This window comes from Acipenser ruthenus, chromosome 22 (genome assembly GCF_902713425.1).
Source record: "Acipenser ruthenus chromosome 22, fAciRut3.2 maternal haplotype, whole genome shotgun sequence".
Classification (NCBI taxonomy): Eukaryota; Metazoa; Chordata; class Actinopteri; order Acipenseriformes; family Acipenseridae; genus Acipenser; species Acipenser ruthenus.
This window is the reverse complement of record NC_081210.1, coordinates 2,314,459-2,333,398: the sequence shown is the minus strand read 5'-3', so window position 1 is coordinate 2,333,398 and position 18,940 is coordinate 2,314,459. Positions and strand designations below refer to the sequence as shown.

At 43.1% G+C, this 18,940-nt stretch overlaps 1 protein-coding gene across 5 annotated transcripts in view; it reads left to right on the top strand.

Moving 5' to 3' along the window:
• Positions 1–18,940, top strand: part of myo15ab (myosin XVAb) — a 49,377-nt gene that overhangs the window by 9,541 nt on the left and 20,896 nt on the right. For 4 of the 5 annotated variants that reach the window (XM_058995769.1, XM_058995768.1, XM_034051824.3 and 1 more), the window contains exons 3-28: positions 5,529–5,611; positions 6,061–6,124; positions 6,414–6,523; positions 6,955–7,029; positions 7,770–7,860; positions 8,708–8,811; positions 9,105–9,168; positions 9,644–9,757; positions 10,000–10,161; positions 10,612–10,725; positions 11,709–11,767; positions 11,911–12,034; positions 12,657–12,752; positions 13,199–13,330; positions 13,430–13,555; positions 13,935–14,012; positions 14,179–14,333; positions 14,684–14,729; positions 14,836–14,960; positions 15,240–15,357; positions 16,062–16,237; positions 16,570–16,654; positions 16,966–17,019; positions 17,459–17,540; positions 17,823–17,953; positions 18,599–18,694. In XM_058995769.1, coding sequence (XP_058851752.1) covers positions 5,529–5,611; positions 6,061–6,124; positions 6,414–6,523; positions 6,955–7,029; positions 7,770–7,860; positions 8,708–8,811; positions 9,105–9,168; positions 9,644–9,757; positions 10,000–10,161; positions 10,612–10,725; positions 11,709–11,767; positions 11,911–12,034; positions 12,657–12,752; positions 13,199–13,330; positions 13,430–13,555; positions 13,935–14,012; positions 14,179–14,333; positions 14,684–14,729; positions 14,836–14,960; positions 15,240–15,357; positions 16,062–16,237; positions 16,570–16,654; positions 16,966–17,019; positions 17,459–17,540; positions 17,823–17,953; positions 18,599–18,694 — 2,664 coding nt within the window. Of the gene's footprint in view, positions 1–5,528; positions 5,612–6,060; positions 6,125–6,413; positions 6,524–6,954; positions 7,030–7,769; positions 7,861–8,707; positions 8,812–9,104; positions 9,169–9,643; positions 9,758–9,999; positions 10,162–10,611; positions 10,726–11,511; positions 11,618–11,708; positions 11,768–11,910; positions 12,035–12,656; positions 12,753–13,198; positions 13,331–13,429; positions 13,556–13,934; positions 14,013–14,178; positions 14,334–14,683; positions 14,730–14,835; positions 14,961–15,239; positions 15,358–16,061; positions 16,238–16,569; positions 16,655–16,965; positions 17,020–17,458; positions 17,541–17,822; positions 17,954–18,598; positions 18,695–18,940 lie in introns of those variants that run through there. The other variant, XM_058995770.1, reaches the window with a different exon arrangement.

The window sequence follows — 18,940 nt, the reverse complement described above, 5'->3', positions numbered from 1 at the left end:
TGAATATGGCGACTATGATGATGCAATGGATTACGATGAATATGGCTACCCTCTAGATGATCAGTATGAATACTATGAGGATGGTATGGAGTACTATGAGGGTGCAGGTTATCCAGTGGAAGAGGAGTATGACTACTATGGGAATGAGATGGAATACTACCAGAATCCCTATGCATCAGAACAGTATGGCTATTATGAGGATGAGCAAGAGTATTATGAAGAACCTTATGGACACACTATGGAATATGATCCTTACATGGGAGAGTTAGGCTATGATGATCAGTATTATCAAGAATATCAACTGAACTACAGTGAACACGGAGGGTCGCCATACCTGGAATCCTCATATAACCAGTATCCGACCTCCCCATATGCCATGGAAGATATAATGGAGCAAGAGGAAGCAGAGGAGTTGGACGACTTTGCCACATCACCAGCAAGTTTTTCAAACTTCAGTGAGCAGGAGCAAGGTGGAACGCTACCTGCTCCGTTTTCTTCAAAAAAGCAGTTCAGACTCTTCCCAAGGCCTCAGGTCAGATTGTTTGGCAAGGAAAAACTGGATGTTCAGCTGCCACCTTCCCCACTCATATCGCTGACTGATTTTGATGAGATGTCGGAAGAAGAGGAATCTCCCAACACACCGTTCAGACAATTCAGTGGCCAGAGACAACAGATTGCATTTGCTCAACCATCATCTCCTTTTTCCTCATCAATGTTTCCTCAAACAGCGCGCCACCTGTCCCCAGCAACTGCATTTGGAATGCCTCAGAATATTGCATTTCAGAGACCCCTATCTCCCATTCCTGTTGATAGGATGATTAGGCATGGCTACACACAGAGAATGCCTTCCCCAACACCAAGTGCAAGAAGATTTGGTAGCCCTCAGAGACCATCTTCTCCAAAGCCACAAGTACCATCGTTTGCCAGACAAATGCCAGCCTCCCCATCCCCTAGTAGGCATTCAGTTGGACCTATGGGAGCTGAACAACGTTCAAGACCAGCTTCCCCTCAGCCACCCTTAAGAAAATTTGGTGCACAACGGGCCCAAAGCCCACTACCTTCTCGGTCAACAGCTTCAAGTCCTTTATTAAAAAGATTTGGCCAACCTGGTAATAGAGGACCTCAACAGCCACCCTCCCCACAGCCTTCAAGGAGAAAACCAAGCCCACCGCCTTCTCCGCAGCCTTCTGTAAGACGAAACTTTCGCAGCCCTTCACCACAACCATCTGTGAGGCGCTTTGGGGGCCCCCAAGAAGAAGCAGAACTTCCACCATCCCCAAAGTCACCCCTAAGAATGTTTGGTCGCAAATCACCAACTGCAGGAGCTCAAAAGCCATCATCTCCCAACATGTTCTTTAAACGCTTAGGTCAGCCGTCCAATAACAATAATGCTCAACAACCACCATCCCCCCTGCTAATGAACAGAAAAATGATCCCTCCTCACTCTCCACAACCCTCTATAAAGAGACCTCCCTCTCCTCAGCCATCAGTAAGACAGAGGTCTCCTTCCCCTAAACCCAAAATGAAGATGTTTGGCTTTGATAAACCTGCACCTAAACCTGCCTCTTCCAATCCATTTTTAAAACGGTTAGGCAGACCAGCTGCCATGGAACCTGCTAGATCACCCTCTCCCCAGCCGTCATTTAGGAGAAGTCCTCCTCCCTCTCCCCAACCTGTGAGGAGAGCTGGAAGTCAAAGGGGCGGTGAAAGACCTCCCTCTCCTCAGCCATCAGTAAGACAGAGGTCACCTTCCCCTAAACCCAAAATGAAGATGTTTGGCTTTGGTAAACCTGCACCTAAACCTGCCTCTTCCAATCCATTTTTAAAACGGTTAGGCAGACCAGCTGCCATGGAACCTGCTAGATCACCCTCTCCCCAGCCGTCATTTAGGAGAAGAAGTCCTCCTCCCTCTCCCCAACCTGTGAGGAGAGCTGGAAGTCAAAGGGGCGGTGAAAGACCTCCCTCTCCTCAGCCATCAGTAAGACAGAGGTCGCCTTCCCCTAAACCCAAAATGAAGATGTTTGGCTTTGGTAAACCTGCACCTAAACCTGCCTCTTCCAATCCATTTTTAAAACGGCTAGGCAGACCAGCTGCCATGGAACCTGCTAGGCCACCCTCTCCCCAGCCTTCAGTTAGGAGAAGTCCTCCCCCATCTCCACAGCCATCAATCAGAAGTCAAGTTCCCCCTCCTCCACCTAAGTCTCCATTCAGGCTCTTTGGGCGCAAAGCTGCTGAACCAGCAAAACCAACACCTCATGCTCTGCTAAAAAAGTTTGGCCGTCCTGCTAATAATTTGTCACCTGTAAGATCTCCTTCTCCTCAGCCGTCTTTAAAAAGAATGAACCCATCTCCCTCTCCTCAGCCATCATTAAGACCCACTGGAAGCATTAGACATACAGACTTCAGGCCCCCATCTCCACAGCCCTCACAGAGGGCACCGTCTCCTGTTCCTAAACCAAAATTTAAATTGTTTGGGAAAGCAGCAGCCCCAAAGCCTGCATCTGGAAACCCTTTCTTAAAAAAGGTTGGGCGTCCAAAAGGAGGTGAAGTACAAAGGCCTCCGTCTCCCACACCTTCACACCGTTTAAGTCATTCTGTGAGACCTGAAACTCAACGGCCGCCTTCTCCTCATTTACCAGGAAGCCAAAGACCCCCTTCTCCTCAGCCATCAAGAAGGCTTAGCCACCCTATAAATGAGGTACAAAATGTTCCTGCAGCAGCTCCTGTATCAAAATTCCAACTCTTTGGCCGCAATGGGCCACCTACTGGAGCTGTAAAACCTTCCTCTGCTAATCCTTTCATGAAGCGCATGGGGCGTCCACAAAACCCACCCTCGCCAAGGCCCTCTATAAGAAGCATGCAGCCACCGATGGATCCAAGAGACCCAGGAAGGGCACCCCCGTCTCCTCAAATGTTAGCTAGGCAAGGCAGTCGCCCGGTCGGTGCCCGAGAATCTCAGAAGCTTCCCCCTTCACAGGCACCAAGACCTGCACAAGGAAACCCATTTCGTAAGCGGTTTGGTATGCTAGCAGGTGGAGCACCACCACAACAGACTATGGGAGAGCCCATGAGACATGATGAGCCTCTTCAAGAAATGCCAGTGCAAAGGCCACCTTCTAGAAGGATTTCGGTAAGACCAGGAGTAGAACCTTCAAGCACTAGAGCGTCCCAGAAGATGCCACCTTCACAACCTTCTGCAGCAGGGAGGGGGAATCCTTTCTTAAAGCGCATTGGTCGTCCAGTTGCTGGTGTTCCTCGAAACTCTCCTCCCCCAAGACAGTCAGTAAGAAGAGAAGGTCTGCCAATGGGTAATAATGAAAGACCACCTCCCCAACCTTCTATAAAACAAATGTGTCCCCACATGACCAACCATCCCTCCCCTCAACCATCCCTACAGCAAGGTGCTCCAGGCATGAGCCCTGCTGGTTCCCCACAGCCTAAGCCTAAAATGTTTGGCCATGGTAAGCCACTAGCAGTGGCCTCAAAGCAAGGACCAGGAAATCCTTTCCTAAAACGGATGGGGCGCCCAGGTGCAGGTGAGCCCCAAAGACCACCCTCACCACAACCATCAATAAGGCATCCATCAACGAATAGTGTAAGACCACCATCTCCACAAACACCACTCAAGAAACCTGCAAGTATCAGAACGTCAAACAGACCACCTTCCCCGCTACCTTCTATGAAACAAGGGTCACCTACACCTTCAAGATCACCGTCCCCCAAGCCACAGTCCAACATGGGCCATAACAAACCACAAGTGGATCCTCAGATGCCTTCTTCCTCTGGTCCAATGTTAAAAAAGTTTGGCCGTTCAAAAGACGAAGCATCTTCTCCTCCACCGAGAAACACAGTCACACAAAGCCCCCAGCTTCGAAAAGCTTCATTCAGGCAACCAATAGCTGAAGACCCGTTACCATCTCAGTCTTCTTTTCGAAAACCAACCTCCCAAAAGCTAGTGCATAAAGAAAGTCACGCTGAAGATCAGGGTGGTAGATATGCAGTGGTAATGCCCCAAGTTCAGAGAATGGGACCACATTCGAGGACTTCACAATGCCTGAAACAGCACTGGGCCCAGAACCATACCGGGGAAGTGCATGAGGTTCAGGATGTATGGTCCTCAGAAAGAGTGCTTCCTCACCCAACTATCCAAAACCTCACTAAATGGTCAGTCTACAGAGACGAAAATGTATCTGACTATCTGGCAAACGTCTCCACGGTGCAACAGGCACAAATAGAGACTGAGGCTGAATGGGAACCAGAAATGGAAAGTGACAATCAAGGAGAATGGAATAAAAAGGTAACATACAAATATAATAACAAGAGTCCTGCATCTCTCTCTATATCTATCTATCTATCTCTCTCTCTCAGTCCATCTCTCCTTCCCCTTTTCCCACTCTTTCTCGTTATGCACATGGCATGCATATTCTGTCTCTCTGTTACAATGAATTGCAGCTACAATATTTAGTCATAAACAAGTAGGACTGATTTTTTCACTTTGTTATTAAAGCTATGTAGTGTTAGGTCTGGGTGACTCTCAAAGCCACTGTTTGTGTTCTAAAAGCTTTCCTTTTTGATTAGCAGTAACTGGAGAAGAATGACTGTTCAATACTGTCTGTGTGTGGGGAGCGCGGTGGGGGGGCTAGGCATGGTGTTTCGCAGTTTTGGCTGACCTCTCTGCCCCTACAGAGGCTAAGCAAGCTGATCAGATTGGGCGCTCTTTAAGAATAACAGAACAGTTTTAATTAGAAAGCAGTAGGTCTTAGCAGTGGACTACAAGGACAGGGGGTTACTTGAGACATCCCCAGTGCAGGAGGAAGTCATGTAGGGCAGGTGTTCTCTTACCCGGGCAGGCCACTTTGCTGTTACCTGGGACTGAAATGCTACGCTCATGGAATCTGGAGTAAGGCCAGTGTAGGAGCTCATTTTTCATTTGTTTATATCAGAGACAAGCCTCAGAATTAATTACAATATTGTTGTGTTTGTTTATGAGTAGTTACGAGGTCACTCATGAATGCTCAACTGCTCTTTCCCACGTTTCCAGATTTCTCTTCCTTCTCGAAAGCAGGGAGTCAGGTGATCTGAAGTCCTGAGTAGACTGAGGTGGCTTGTTTATAAGTTTTACAATGAATCAAGGAGGTTCAAGCTTGACTCTTTCCAACATAGGAAATATTTAGTTTAGTTTATTCACTTTGTGCCCGCAGGGTCAGCACAGGTACATCTCAATAGTGCAAACACTAATACAAAGAGAGACCTAAGTAGACCATACTCAATAAAATAACAATACAACAATAGCATTATACTTTCCAGTGCAATTACATGTCTACAATATAGTGCACTTTGGATTGTCACTGCTCAGGTGTCATATCAATAGCCCTGTTTACACTCAGCTCGTTGGAAGTGCTGTGCAGAAGAGTTTCAGTAAATGTAGTATTGAATTGTCTGATAAAACCCGATTACATGTTTGTTTCTGATGCAAATGCTATGCATCCTGAATGTCTTAACACTTTACCACGTCACTTTGGCTGCAGATGTACTCCATTCGCAACCTGTCGTCAATGAGGTACCGGGAGCAGTCTGAGGAAGATGGGGTGGAGGACTTGACCCAGCTGGAGTAAGACACTTTTATTGCAGCGATTAAACTCCTCTCACCACAGTCCTGTTCATACGCTTTAAATAAAGGTCTTTATTCTTCTCATGATTCAAAACTCTTAAGAATCAAGGGCCGTCCCTTGTTAGCACACCATTCGCCCCGCCTTTGGAGAACGTAATTTAAAAGCACAGAATCTGGTATTTTTTTAAAGGTTCCCAGTGCTTCAGACCCTACTATGTCACCATGCATTTCTAACTCTCTCTGTGTCAAAAAGTGTTTCCTACCTTCCGTTCTAAACGTACTTTCATGCAGCTTCCATTTATGCCATCTTGTTCTAGTGTGTGCTAAACTTGAAGTCGTGTCTTGAAGTAAAACTCCATCCCTTTCTTTTGAAAAACAGTCTTTGATAAAGCGAGAGCTTAACATGGACACCTCCCTAATAAATTCATTATGTTTTCTTTTTTTTTCAGGGATCTCCATGAAGCTTCTGTACTCTACAACCTTAAACAAAGGTTTAGTAGAGAATTAATTTATGTAAGTACCAGCATCTGTTTGACAACAAAGTATTAACACAATACCATGAAAAACAACACATGACAAGAAGTGATTAAAAATGACTAGTTTATACTAAATGAAAGGGCATTTTAAAACCATCAAGCTATTTTTTTTTTTTTAATTCGGCTGCCTAACCCATCCCACTAATGTGTCATGTGTCAGTCATTCTGAGCTTTTAAACAAAAGAAGCATCAACAATAAATTGGTTAATCAAGTGAATTTATTTGTCGAAACTATGGATAAAAATGATGTGCTTTCTGCCATTTAGACATACATCGGCAGCATCCTGGTGTCTATAAACCCCTATAAGATGAACAATATCTACGGGACAGACGTGGTGCTGCAGTACGAGGGGAGAGCGCTGGGAGAGAATCCTCCGTGAGTCACGAGTCTCTTCCTGGTGTCATGTCAGCTTGGCGCTGTAACATCATTGCCTGCATCTAAAAAAAAAAAAAGTATCTTAAATGGCATTCTAGCTGCTCTCTTACTGTGTGGGACAGATTATGCTTAAAAGCCCATGTCACTGATGAAGTGGAGAATGGTGTAGTTCATTATTTTGTGCTCAAATGGAGTCTCTACAGGTAGCTGGGAGCTTGTCCAGATGGAAATGTTAGATGTGCACAATATCTAATTTACCTAATGGCTATAAGGATTTAGATCCTGTCAAAGTAGGGAGGTTTGATTTCTCCTGGTGGTTAAAAGCTTTGCAGACGTGGCCTGTACAAGGATCACAGGTGCTAAGAACATCCCCCTTTTATGTCAAACCATTTTTCTGAAGTGTTTTTTTTTTCCTGTGTTTTTGATTGCAGCCATCTTTTTGCTATTGCAAATGTTTCTTACACAAAAATGATGGATGCCAAACAGAACCAATGCATTATAATCAGGTAAACTTTTGTTTTTACAGTTGATTGTTTCTTAAGTAGTATTTAACCACATGACAGCCTTGATGGTTGTGTAAGGAACCAAATGTGATGTCTGTAAATGATCACAAAACCAGTTTCCATTTATTGATTTCAATATTAAAAGGTTACACCCATATAGCTTAAACATTTATCATATACTGTTATTCCAGACACAGACTTGCATCTCTTCCACACAAGCTCAAATGTACCCTACTTTACTAATTCTTTGTTCCTCTGTGTCCTGAGTTGGTTGAGTTGAAAAACATCCTCCCACCTTGCAGCTAAGCTTGAGCACAGCGTTCTCAAGTGTGCTCACAATATCTGTTTTATCCTTGACCCCTACAATTATAGCCCCCCCCCCCCCCAATTTCCATAATGAGATTACACCATTATGTGAAATAAATCCCTTGTCTCCTAAGAGAGTTTGGCACAGCACATGTACAATGTTCATGCATAATATAGTTGAATTTCACACCTCAATGTTAATGCAAAAAGGAAGCTAGGAAACAACTGATCACAGTGTAACTGAAGTAGTGTCTTACAAATGTGCAGGGAGCTGAAACAACTACCTACTACCTACTTTTCATCGTTTTAGTAAGATTTTTGAGGTGTGAGAAATACCAACGAAAGAAAGAAATACAGGAATGCAAGAAAGGGTTGTGTGAGTATGTGTTAGTACTCGCTCCATTATAAATCTCCTTCACATTTTGTTTGCGCTTCAGTGGTGAAAGTGGCTCTGGCAAGACAGAAGCCACAAAGCTAATCCTCCGGTACCTGGCAGCGATTCATCACAAACGCAACGTCACCCAACAGGTACTGCAGGACTCCCTTCACACACAGTGGCACGGCCGATCACAATGTTTAATGTTTTAATAAGCAAGCAATGCAGTTTCTGGGAAAGTTTAAACTAAGACACTAAATCCATTCAATACCATTTGCTTTGTTCTTAGTTAAACTGTATTTTATGAAATTCTGTTTTACCTGCTAAACGGGAAGCACTGTTTAGCAATGAAGAGCTGCAATTTCTGAATGTGAGATTTACTTTTTTTTTTTTTTTTTTTTACTGCTGATGAGTACTCACTGGTTTAGTCCTTAGACTGTCTTGTAACGGGAAGCAGAAATGGTGGACATGCAGTGCAATTGTTGTGTACTTGAATTGTGTTATCCCTTTAAGGAGCTGCCGTCATATTTCGTACAAAAGAGGGTGCTCAGTTTTCAGAAGTCTACCAGGAAAGATTATATGGCAAAATTCAGATGGCAGACTTGAAACTTTAAAATAAACTATAGAATTTGTAACCATGTGTGTGGCTACATTCTTGTTCTTTCATGTTGTTTGATATTGACATGCTGTTTGTATTAACTTCTTTTCATTTTCCTTGCTTTACATGTGTTATCATACAGATTGAGGTATATCATTTTGAGTTTGATGCAGTGCGCACACATGTGCTTGTTTGCTTTGATGTATTTAATGTTCTATATTTAATCTGAAAATAAAAACATCTGTTAGTCTTGCATTTACAGTGTATGTACCTTAATAGCACTCATCAGGTTTTGGGCTTTCTTGCATGTGGCATGTGATTGATGTGCTGGTCTCTTGCAAGTCTATTAAAAGTCCTCCATGATGCATTTTAAACACTGTTTGTTTGTTTGGTTATATTAGATTCTTGAATCAACACCCCTATTGGAGTCATTTGGAAATGCCAAAACTGTTAGGAACGATAACTCAAGCAGGTTTGGGAAATATGTGGAGATCTTTCTGGAGGAGTAAGTTTATGTCTTTTTTTTATTTTTAGTGATAATCCACTGCTGTATTTTATTACAGCGTTTTACAGAACTAGGGAATCTCCCTGGATTGCATCCGCCACCTAACCGTGGTCAGCAGTTCCTAATTCTATTGAAATTTGATCTTGTGGAAAAAGTATGTTTCCTTCCTTTCCTTTTTAAGCTCCCTGTTACACGCCTTCACTAATCCATACATTGTGTGTATTTGACGTTGCCTTGCATTTTAAGCAATAATAATAATAATCTTGTACCTATGTCTGCATTGTTTCACACAGGGGAGTGATCAGCGGTGCCATAACCTCACAGTATCTTCTGGAGAAGTCTAGGATTGTATTTCAGGTAAGCATCATCACGTAAGATTCTCCATCGCAGCTCCTGTGATGAGCAAGGACGGCCAAGAGTTCCATCAAGACAATGAGCAGGCTTAGCAGAGGAGAAGCACTGCTAACAGGCATCGTCCCAAACTCACGCGTATCGTATCCATTTCACAAAGACTTGTTTTATTGATGAACACAACGACACGTGAGACAACGGACAGAAACGATAAACACCAAAGTCCAAAAGATAAGAAAAAAATCACTTTCACAGTTAAACAAGAATGAATTAAATCATTAGCAAGAAGATAACTATAAGCAATTCTTTAAAGGGATGCATTTAAAATTATTACCATTTTATAATAACTGAAAAATGGAATGTTCACTGGCAGTGCCACAGACTGTAGATATGGTGTCCGTCAAAAAAAATATAGACTTCTGTTGATTTTTACAATCTGCTGCATGCATTTTTTTTTTAATTGCTTGATAATGTTTTTCAGGCCAAAAATGAAAGAAACTACCACATTTTCTATGAGATGCTTGCAGGCCTTTCTACTCAACAAAAGCAGAAGTTGTACATCCAGGATGCAGAGACGTACTATTACCTCAACCAGGTGAGCCTCCTTGCAAAACTCAGCTTCAAACACCAACACATTCCACTTGAATACCACAGTGCTATGGTCAGTTTACTTTTGCCAAGATAATACCAAGCTCTTTCCAACTTACCAGATTTACCTTGCTTGTTTTTTAGTTTTTAACACTCGCTCTAAATAAATATTTTTTTGGTATTTTTATTTTTTATTCGGGCTCCGTGCATCATTCCAAAACTCCAGCCTCCTGTTTGCTTTTCAATCAGGGAGGCAACTGTGAAATTCCTGGGAAGAGCGACGCTGAGGACTTCCGGAGGCTCCTGAGTGCGATGGAGATCCTGGGGTTCAGTGCTGAGGACCAGAACAGTATCTTCAAGGTCCTGTCCTCCATCCTCCACCTTGGGAACGTTTACTTTGAGAAATCAGAGGTAGATTTACAAACATCAGTATCAAACACCTCTTTGAGCCGTGGTCGTAGTACCCAAGGCCCAATTTAATTACACTTTATCTGGGAAATGTAAATATGAATATAAATATAAAATATAAATTAATGCATTCATGCCTTTGATGTCTTCATTATATGTAAAAAATTAAAATACCCGCATTCTCACTGTTTAATGCATTAATTTGTATTTTCCTGTAATGTTTCTCCCCCATATACAGTAAAAGAAACTGAACATCAAATTGGAAGTTACAATCACAGACCATTAAACACATGTTTGTTTTTGAGCTTTAAAAAAAGCTGCAGTGTGTTTAAAAGGAGACATACTGTGCAAGGGGTTTGCAGGGTGACAATGCTGTGTTTGTGATGTCACAGGGTGACAATGCTGTGTTTGTGATGTCACAGGGTTAACTATATTGTGTTTGTGATGTCACAGATAGACTCCCAGGAGGTGGCGTCGGTGGTCAGTGCCCAGGAGATCCGCGCGGTGGCTGAACTTCTGCAGATCTCCCCAGACGGGCTGCAGAAGTCCATCACCTTCAAAGTAACTGTAAGTCTTTCTTTCAGTAACAAATGTTTTATTTAAAACAAGCAGGTATCCTGTTATGCCCCCAAAGCATGACCACCATACCAATTCATAGGCCAAAGTGATACACCTTCCAGTCTTCAATAGAGCACTGCTGGCTGCCTGTCTTGCACCAATTTCGTAAATTTTAATGAACCCCTTTTCTGAAGTTCTAAGTGAGAGCTGTATCCATGCTGTCAGCTATAGCATTGTTTTACACAACCCACGACTCTGAGAAAGTACAGCTAGTAAACTGTGTTGGCCCTGATCCAGACACTGCCACCGTAGACAGCACTGGTCTATATCATTTTCTGAGCTGTCCGTCCGAAACTTGAAACAAATTCAACAGCTGATACATTTCAATTTGTCCATAGAACAACAGCAACAAAGGGCCCAAACAAAACAGCAAATGATGCATATAAGCTATGCATACCCATACCCAGGCTTGAATAACAAGTATGGTTAATTATAGCACTTTACAGTGCTATGGAAACGTCTGTAATCCAATCAGGGGTTACCCTGTGCCTGCAGTACATCAACACCGAGGCATAGTCCGAGCCAACAGGGTTAATCATTACATCACATTAACACAGCACTCTAACTCACACTGCACAGTGTAGCTCTTTTCTTAAAAACATAACATCATAATCCTATGAGGAATTGTTTTCAGCTTGTGCCCCTCCCCTCTTTGTGTGTAATTTCCTGGTTGCTGGAATTATGGGAGCCTCATGGATCAGACACAGTTTCTGGGATTCTGGGATTCTATGCAAGCAAAAAGCATTGGCTGTGTCTCCCCAACATTTAATCATAATAGTAATAATACCCAGCATTCCTGCTACACCCTTGACGTGTAGCACTGTGATCAGTTATCTAGCTGGTAATGCCCACTGTGTTTGGTACTATTTGCTACTATATAGTAGTTCATATTATACTGCTAATCTGGTGGACCTTTTTTTGTTTTCCTGTAGGAGACAATGAGAGAGAAAATCTTCACTCCCCTGACAGTGGAAAGTGCAGTTGATGCCAGGTAACCTGCGTTGCTCCCTCTTCAAATGTGCTCAATCAGCCCTGTGTTGATGTTGCCATAGAGTACATACCTCTCTTTCTCTCTCTCTCTCTCTCTCTCTCTCTCTCTCTCTCTCTCTCTCTCGCTCTCCTGCCTCCCCTCAGAGATGCCATTGCCAAGATCCTGTACTCACTTCTCTTCAACTGGCTCACAGACAAAATAAACCAAGTGGTGTACCCAAAGAATGAGGCTTTGTCTATCGCCATCCTCGACATCTACGGATTTGAGGTAAAAAGAATGACCTCCAGCAGGCCTGATGGGTCCAGTTATTGATCTGCACAGTGGCAAATATCAACAACTCTAACACCCTCTCTTGTGTGAGACCTTGAAAAGGAAAATCACTCGGATTACTTCAGAAGTTACCAACATGCTGTTGAATTATTAAACCCTCTTTTCCCATCTATTCAGAGCTATGTTATAGAGAACTTTCCGTGTGAGCTGTCCAGCCGCCTCCGGTTGTTGTTGGCCTTTTATCCAGTGACCTTTTGATGCCTAACAAAAGTTCTCTGAAGTCAAAGATCCTCTCCTTCCAGAGCTGGTGATCAGCGCACACCTCCCCATGAATGTTTTATGACCAGGAATGAATTGTTTCCTTCATACCTAAATTTGTCTGTAATTATATCAAAGCACAAAGCGATGCTTTGGCATTTTCTTATGAATTTTGTCATAATCATAAATCATGCTTGACCCCCGTTGGAGAGACTTGTTGTAAAATATCGTTGCAATAATGCCTTAAGAATGAAGCCTAGCTGTTTCTATACATTGTGTCCATAAGCCTGCTTGGATCGTAGTCCACCACATGTTGTTGGAACATTTTGAATGAGCCTGTACATTTTCTTTTTGTTTTTAGGATCTCAGCTTGAACAGCTTTGAGCAGCTGTGCATCAACTATGCAAACGAGTACCTGCAGTTCTTTTTTAACAAGATTATCTTCAAGGAAGAGCAGGTAAGCAGGTTGCAGTCCTGGGTAATATGAAACTCCTAATAAAACTCGGAGACTGAAAGGGAGGCCCAACACCTACAAAATAACTAAGTCAAGCAATGAAACCAGGGCAGCAGTGTGGAGTAGTGGTTAGGGCTCTGGACTCTTGACCGGAGGGTCGTGGGTTCAATCCCCAGTGAGGGACACTGCTGTTGTACCCTTGAGCAAGGTACTTTACCTAGATTGCTCCAGTAAAAACCCAACTGTATAAATGGGTAATTGTATGTAAAAAATAATGTGATATGTGAAATAATGTATAATGTGATATCTTGTAACAGTTGTAAGTCGCCCTGGATAAGGGCGTCTGCTAAGAAATAAATAATAATAATAATAATGTGAAAGGAGGTCAAAGAAATGGACAGTTATGCAAAAAACATTCCTCTTATTGTTACATTTTCTGTCATCGTCAGGATGAGTATACTAGAGAGCAGATTGACTGGAAGGAAATCTCCTTTAGTGACAACCAGCCCTGCATTGACCTCGTTGCACAAAAACCTTACGGGATCCTCAGGATTCTTGATGACCAGAGCTGTTTCCCCCAGGTCAGCTCCCCTCATGTTCATTCCTCAACGAATCAGCAGCAGTCATGGGATCCTTTCACTCTTGCAGCAATCTTATTTCTATATATTTCTCTAAACCAGGCGACGGACAACACCTTCCTTCAGAAGTGTCACTACCACCACGGCAGCAGCCCCTTGTACTCCAAGCCAAAGATGCCTCTGCCTGAATTCACCATCAAGCATTTTGCTGGCAAAGTCACTTACCAGGTAATTCACAGGATTACTACTGTCCAGGTTTCTTGTGTGAGGTGATTTTATTAGTATTTTTTACAAATTAAAGTAGACGCCTTACTAAGGCTATGTTGAGTAGCTGGACCATGTGGCTGTAGAACACTGTATTGGAGTTTGACAGTGGACATTTTAATAGAAAAATCACCTTCCTATAACGGATCCGCACCCTACAGAAGTACAGCACGTGCTATGTATTGTCACTGCATTGGGATTCTCAGTATTCATACTTTCATAGGAATAGCAAAACCATCTTTCACAACTCGAGGTTCTAGTGCAATGTTGCTTCTTACCTTAATGAGATCTACAGCTATGTGTAATGTCAAGGTGTTTGTTTTCACTCATTTCTGTGTTTTAGGCTCACAAGTTCCTGGATAAGAACCACGATCAGGTCCGTCAGGATGTTCTGGAGCTCTTTGTCAGCAGTAAGAACAAGGTGGGATCACATGCAAAGCAGCACTCGCTTTCTAAAGGCTGTACTTATTGAGGGCTGAATCTAGTTGTGAGCATGTCTAAATGCGGTTGAATTCAACTGCAACTGCTGAATTGGAATTTAAAAAAAAAGGAATTGTAACCCCAACCTTGGTCTCCACTGCCCTTAGATGGTGGCAAACCTGTTCTCGAACCACAGGCACGCCCTGAGCCAGCAGAAGAACATCATGAGCAAGAGCAGCACCATCACCCGCCGTTACCAGGCCCCCACCGTGGCAGCCAAATTCCAGCAGTCGCTCCTGGAGCTTGTGGAGAAAATGGAGAGGTGGGGACTGGCAATCACTCCTGCACTAGCCTTGGCTGTACTTACTGTCATGGTTTTATGCATTGCAAATTCTGTCTGTCTATTTAAAAAATATACCATAGAGACCAGTTAGAAGGGAACTGGTACTAAAATTATAAATATTTTAGTGGCTCCTGCCATCCTTTTTGCCTGTAACAATGCCAGTTACATTTATACGTAACCCATAATAGTTTGCCTCACCATAGTGGTGACTTAGTACAAGGATAGGGTAGTTTAACAATCTAATTTTGTGCATTCCAATGTAGCTAGGGGAAGACTGCCCAATAATACTTTACTAGTTTTGTGTTATTGTGTTCATTTTGTACTTTTAGGTGCAGTTCTTTCTTTGTGCGCTGTATCAAGCCAAACCATAAAAAGGTACCTTTTCTTCTTCAGTTAATTCATTTATTTATGGTACGTCTATGTTAAGTGCACAATACCATTGCTCACCTTGCCAGTATAACTATTCACCGTTCTCTACCAGGAGCCAAGCCTGTTTGAAACAGAAGTTGTTAGCACCCAGCTGCGCTACTCTGGCATCATGGAGACCATCCGGATCAGGAAGGAAGGTTATCCCGTCCGGGTCCCGTTCCAGACCTTCATAAACCGGTCAGTGCACTGAAGAGAATGAGGGAATGAGATCCCTGCTGGACATGCATGGCATCTGGAGCTGGGTATCATTTAGCTGCTGTAATGTGCTTCTACCTTTTCTTTCTTGGTAAATTTCCTAAGTGAGGATTATACTGTAGCTACGTTTTTGATAAAGAAATGTACAGTATTATGCCGAATGTGCCTGCCAGGTTATCAGATTCTCACACACTTTCATCTAAGAGGGGGTCAGTGGAACAGAGCAACATAAGTCTGAGCTTCCCTGGTCTCTCCCGGCAGGTACAAGTCTCTTCTGGGGTCGAAGCAGGAGATCCTGCCAGACGGAGAGAGCTGTGCAGCGATGCTCAAGAAGCTGTGTCCAGTCAAAAAAGGGACGTACCAAGTTGGGGTCAGCAAGGTGGGTAAATACCCTGAAATAAAACTCTGCGGATGCAATTACTTTGTGGCTTTAATATACAACGAGCCAGATTCTCTTTCTGAAAAAAAAAAAATAGCGTGCTCCTACAATTTGGAGTAAAGAGTTTTTTTACAGCACAAGATGTTGTAAAATCCAGTGTGGACCTAGTTTTCAATTTAACTGCTTGCCATGGTAACCTGTGGATGTGGTACTGTCAGCTAGTTCAAGAAAATAAAGGGGAATCAGACCTGCTGAAGATTTTTGAATAATGAGGAGGACATGAAAATATACAATGTTAGGAGAGCTCTGCTCTTTTTATTCTGCAGCTGGTATACTTGAATACTTCCAGACTTCTGTTTCAATTATTATTGGCTTCAATAACCTCAGATAATGGATACAGGGCTGGAGCAGTCACCGGTTTACCCACCCAATCCTCAGCCAATGCTACTGAGCCAGCGGTAGACAGGGATATTACCCAGGCAATACAAGAATTAAAGCACGGTTACCATGACAATAAACAGAACTGGTACCCAGCTGGGGTGCGGTTAGGAATAGGATAACAGAATTAAACATTGCATTGCGTAAACCAGTCTTAACAGAACTCTTAATTATTTTGCATGCATAGACATGCTGCTGCGAAGCTTGGCTGCCCAGTGGCTCTGTGCTCAGTGTGTTAGGTGTCCTGTTCGCCTGTCTGTTGTCAGTTCTTCATGAAAGAGGAATTGCACCAGCTCTTGGAGAGTAAGCGTGACCGTGTCCTCCACGTGGCGGCGCTCACGCTGCAGCGCTACACACGCATGTTCCTGGTGAGAAGGCGGTACCAGTCCATGCGCAGGAAGATCATCAGACTGCAGGCTCACTCCCGGGGGTACATGACCAGGTACGAGACAGAGCAGAGAGGAGTCAGGGTACTGCAAAGCAAAGTGCTACACAAGTGCACATGCAGATATGGATGTATATACAATCCCAACATGTTATTCACGCTAATATCCTTTCACCACAAATTTTTATTTCATAGATATGATAAACCTATGCATGATAATATAGTATAGCATAGATAGGACACGTACTGTAATGTGGTACAGTTATATATGCAGTGACTGAAGGGGATATTAAAAAAATATATATATTGATTGATTATATTTTTGATGCTCAGAACTGGTATATAAAAACTTTAAATCTATGTTATTTTTTTTTGGTGTGTTTGTTAAGAAAACGTTTTGTGAAAATGAAAGCGAGCCTGATCAAGTTCCGCTCGCTAATCCACATGTATGTGAACCGCAAGAGATACATCAAGGTAGGCTGTGTTACTGATATCTTACTTTATGCCATTTTAAGATGGTCATCAATGTAAAGATTTCTGGGTAGTGGCTGGCGTGTGGCATGTAGAGGGGTGGGGTTAAGGTTAGAGGTGAAGGTAGGGTTAAGGTTCATTTTAAAATAAGGTTAAGGTAAAGGTTGTGGTTAAGATTAAGGTTAAGATGATATTTCACTGGCTTCCAGTCTGTCGCTCGCAGCCCCCTGCTGCAGGGTACAGAGAAGGGAACACCCTGCATACAAAATGTATGTCTGTGAATCTGTTATTGATCTAATATTTGCATTCTGTAGATGAAGGAAGAGGCTTGCAGGCGTGCAGAAGAAGAGCAGAAGCAAATTGAAATGGTAACGACACAGCACTGTGCACAACCTTGGGACTGATCAGTAAACTATTGTGATTGGAGCAAACAAGACAGATCCTTTGTGGTTCATAAAATTCTATTTTTACTGTCGTGATTCCAATGGATTAATACCTTCGACCTTACGAAGCTTGCAGTACATTTCCATTTGCAAAAGGCACACGGCAACCAACAAATTAGACTAACAAGGCTATTCAGCAGTGCAATTGGATTTACACAGTGGCCTTAATGGAACACCCCGCCCAGGTGCAGCACGTGATAACCAGGAAGTACAAAATGATCAATAAGCCTGTTATTACATGTCTCTCAGTTTTATATTTGCGTTTCGAGATTCAGGTATCATAAGCCTCCTGTGCACTCACACACGAGAACGCATCAGCAGCAGCATGGTTCTAACAGCTGATCTTTTTTCCCTTTTGGCTCAGGAGCTGACAAAGAGAGAAGTTGTCAACGTGACACACTTGGTCATTCCAGCAGAGCTAGGGGGTTTACTGCAGGCCGCGGCAGGTAAACAGCCTTGTGTCTCGACATCGTTTAACAAGAAGGACTGGGTCTCTCTTCAATGCCAGTAGAGTGGCGCTACACAGGCAGGACAGTGGTTCTGTACTACGCAAAAACAGCAGCACAATGGTGTGAGCCATTGGTAGAATGGCACTGGTTGCACAGCGTGGTTCATTGTTTTCTCATTGTTGGTCCGGCACGAATGTGATCACTTCGGGGTAATCGTCAAGTAGCAATGGATTTAGATTTTTCTAACTTATCTGATGTGATCTTCTTTCTGTCTTCCAGGTGGGAAAGAAGTCCATTCGGATTGTCTGGCCCTGGTGCAGGCTCCCAAAGTGCAGGAGGAGTCCCAGCTTACACTGCCCCTGGATATCAACAACTACCCCATCTCCAAATACGTGCAGGTGCACTTTAAGGTGAGGTGAATAAAGCCGGCATTCTTCTACTGTGCCTGTAGGCATTTGCAGGTTTCCTACCTGATTGGCTGTTACTGTTGACCAACACACTGGGGTAAACTGCTTTGAATAAGGGGGGGGGGGGGGGGGGAATACCTGGAGCATGATCAGAGATTTGGGTAACACTAAAATAATGGCCGCAAATTCATAATGAATTCTGACTGAATACCACAGGAATAACACCTGAATATGCACTTTCTCTGTTCCAAAGTAATCCATTTTGAATGCAGTCCTGTTAATTCATGTGGATTTAATTACCCGTATTCATTCCATGTTCCTTTGCAACAAATGATGTTGCTCACATGTATAAGACATGCATTCATGCATGAATGAACACTTCTCACAATCCCCTGGTGGGCGAGTAAGAGGGTATGAATGCATCATGATTTAAGGCTTATACACGTGATGTGTATTATGGAGCAATTCAATCAAACTTGCATTAGCAGAATCTATATGCTCTTTATTCAAAACACATCTGGGAGGTTTGATTGAATGCTGCTGTAGAACAGGGGTTATCGAATCCCCCCTCAGTCGGTTTGGGTACAACACCATGTCATTTATAACCTCAGCTGTTTCGGTGTTTCGTCTTCATGGTTTGCCTTACAGGAGCCTTACTTTGGTATGCTGACAGCCCCCCTCGAATCCCCTTTGTCCCATGTGGAGGATGATCTTAAGCAGGAAGCCATGGCTGTCTTTATCATGGTTGGTGTTCAACACTTTCCCCTTTTGTAGGGAGCAGGTTGGGTGTCTTCCACACTGCAAACCTCTTGCCTTCTTCATGGGTCTAGAAACAGGAATGAACACAGTTAGCTTAGCTAGTTGTATGCATCATTTGGAGCACATATTAAACTGAAACAATGTATATATTTTGTATGTCTTGGAACTGGTTTGCAAATAATGCTAAAGCCATATTCTTTGTCCTTTTATATTATCTTATTATAGATACCC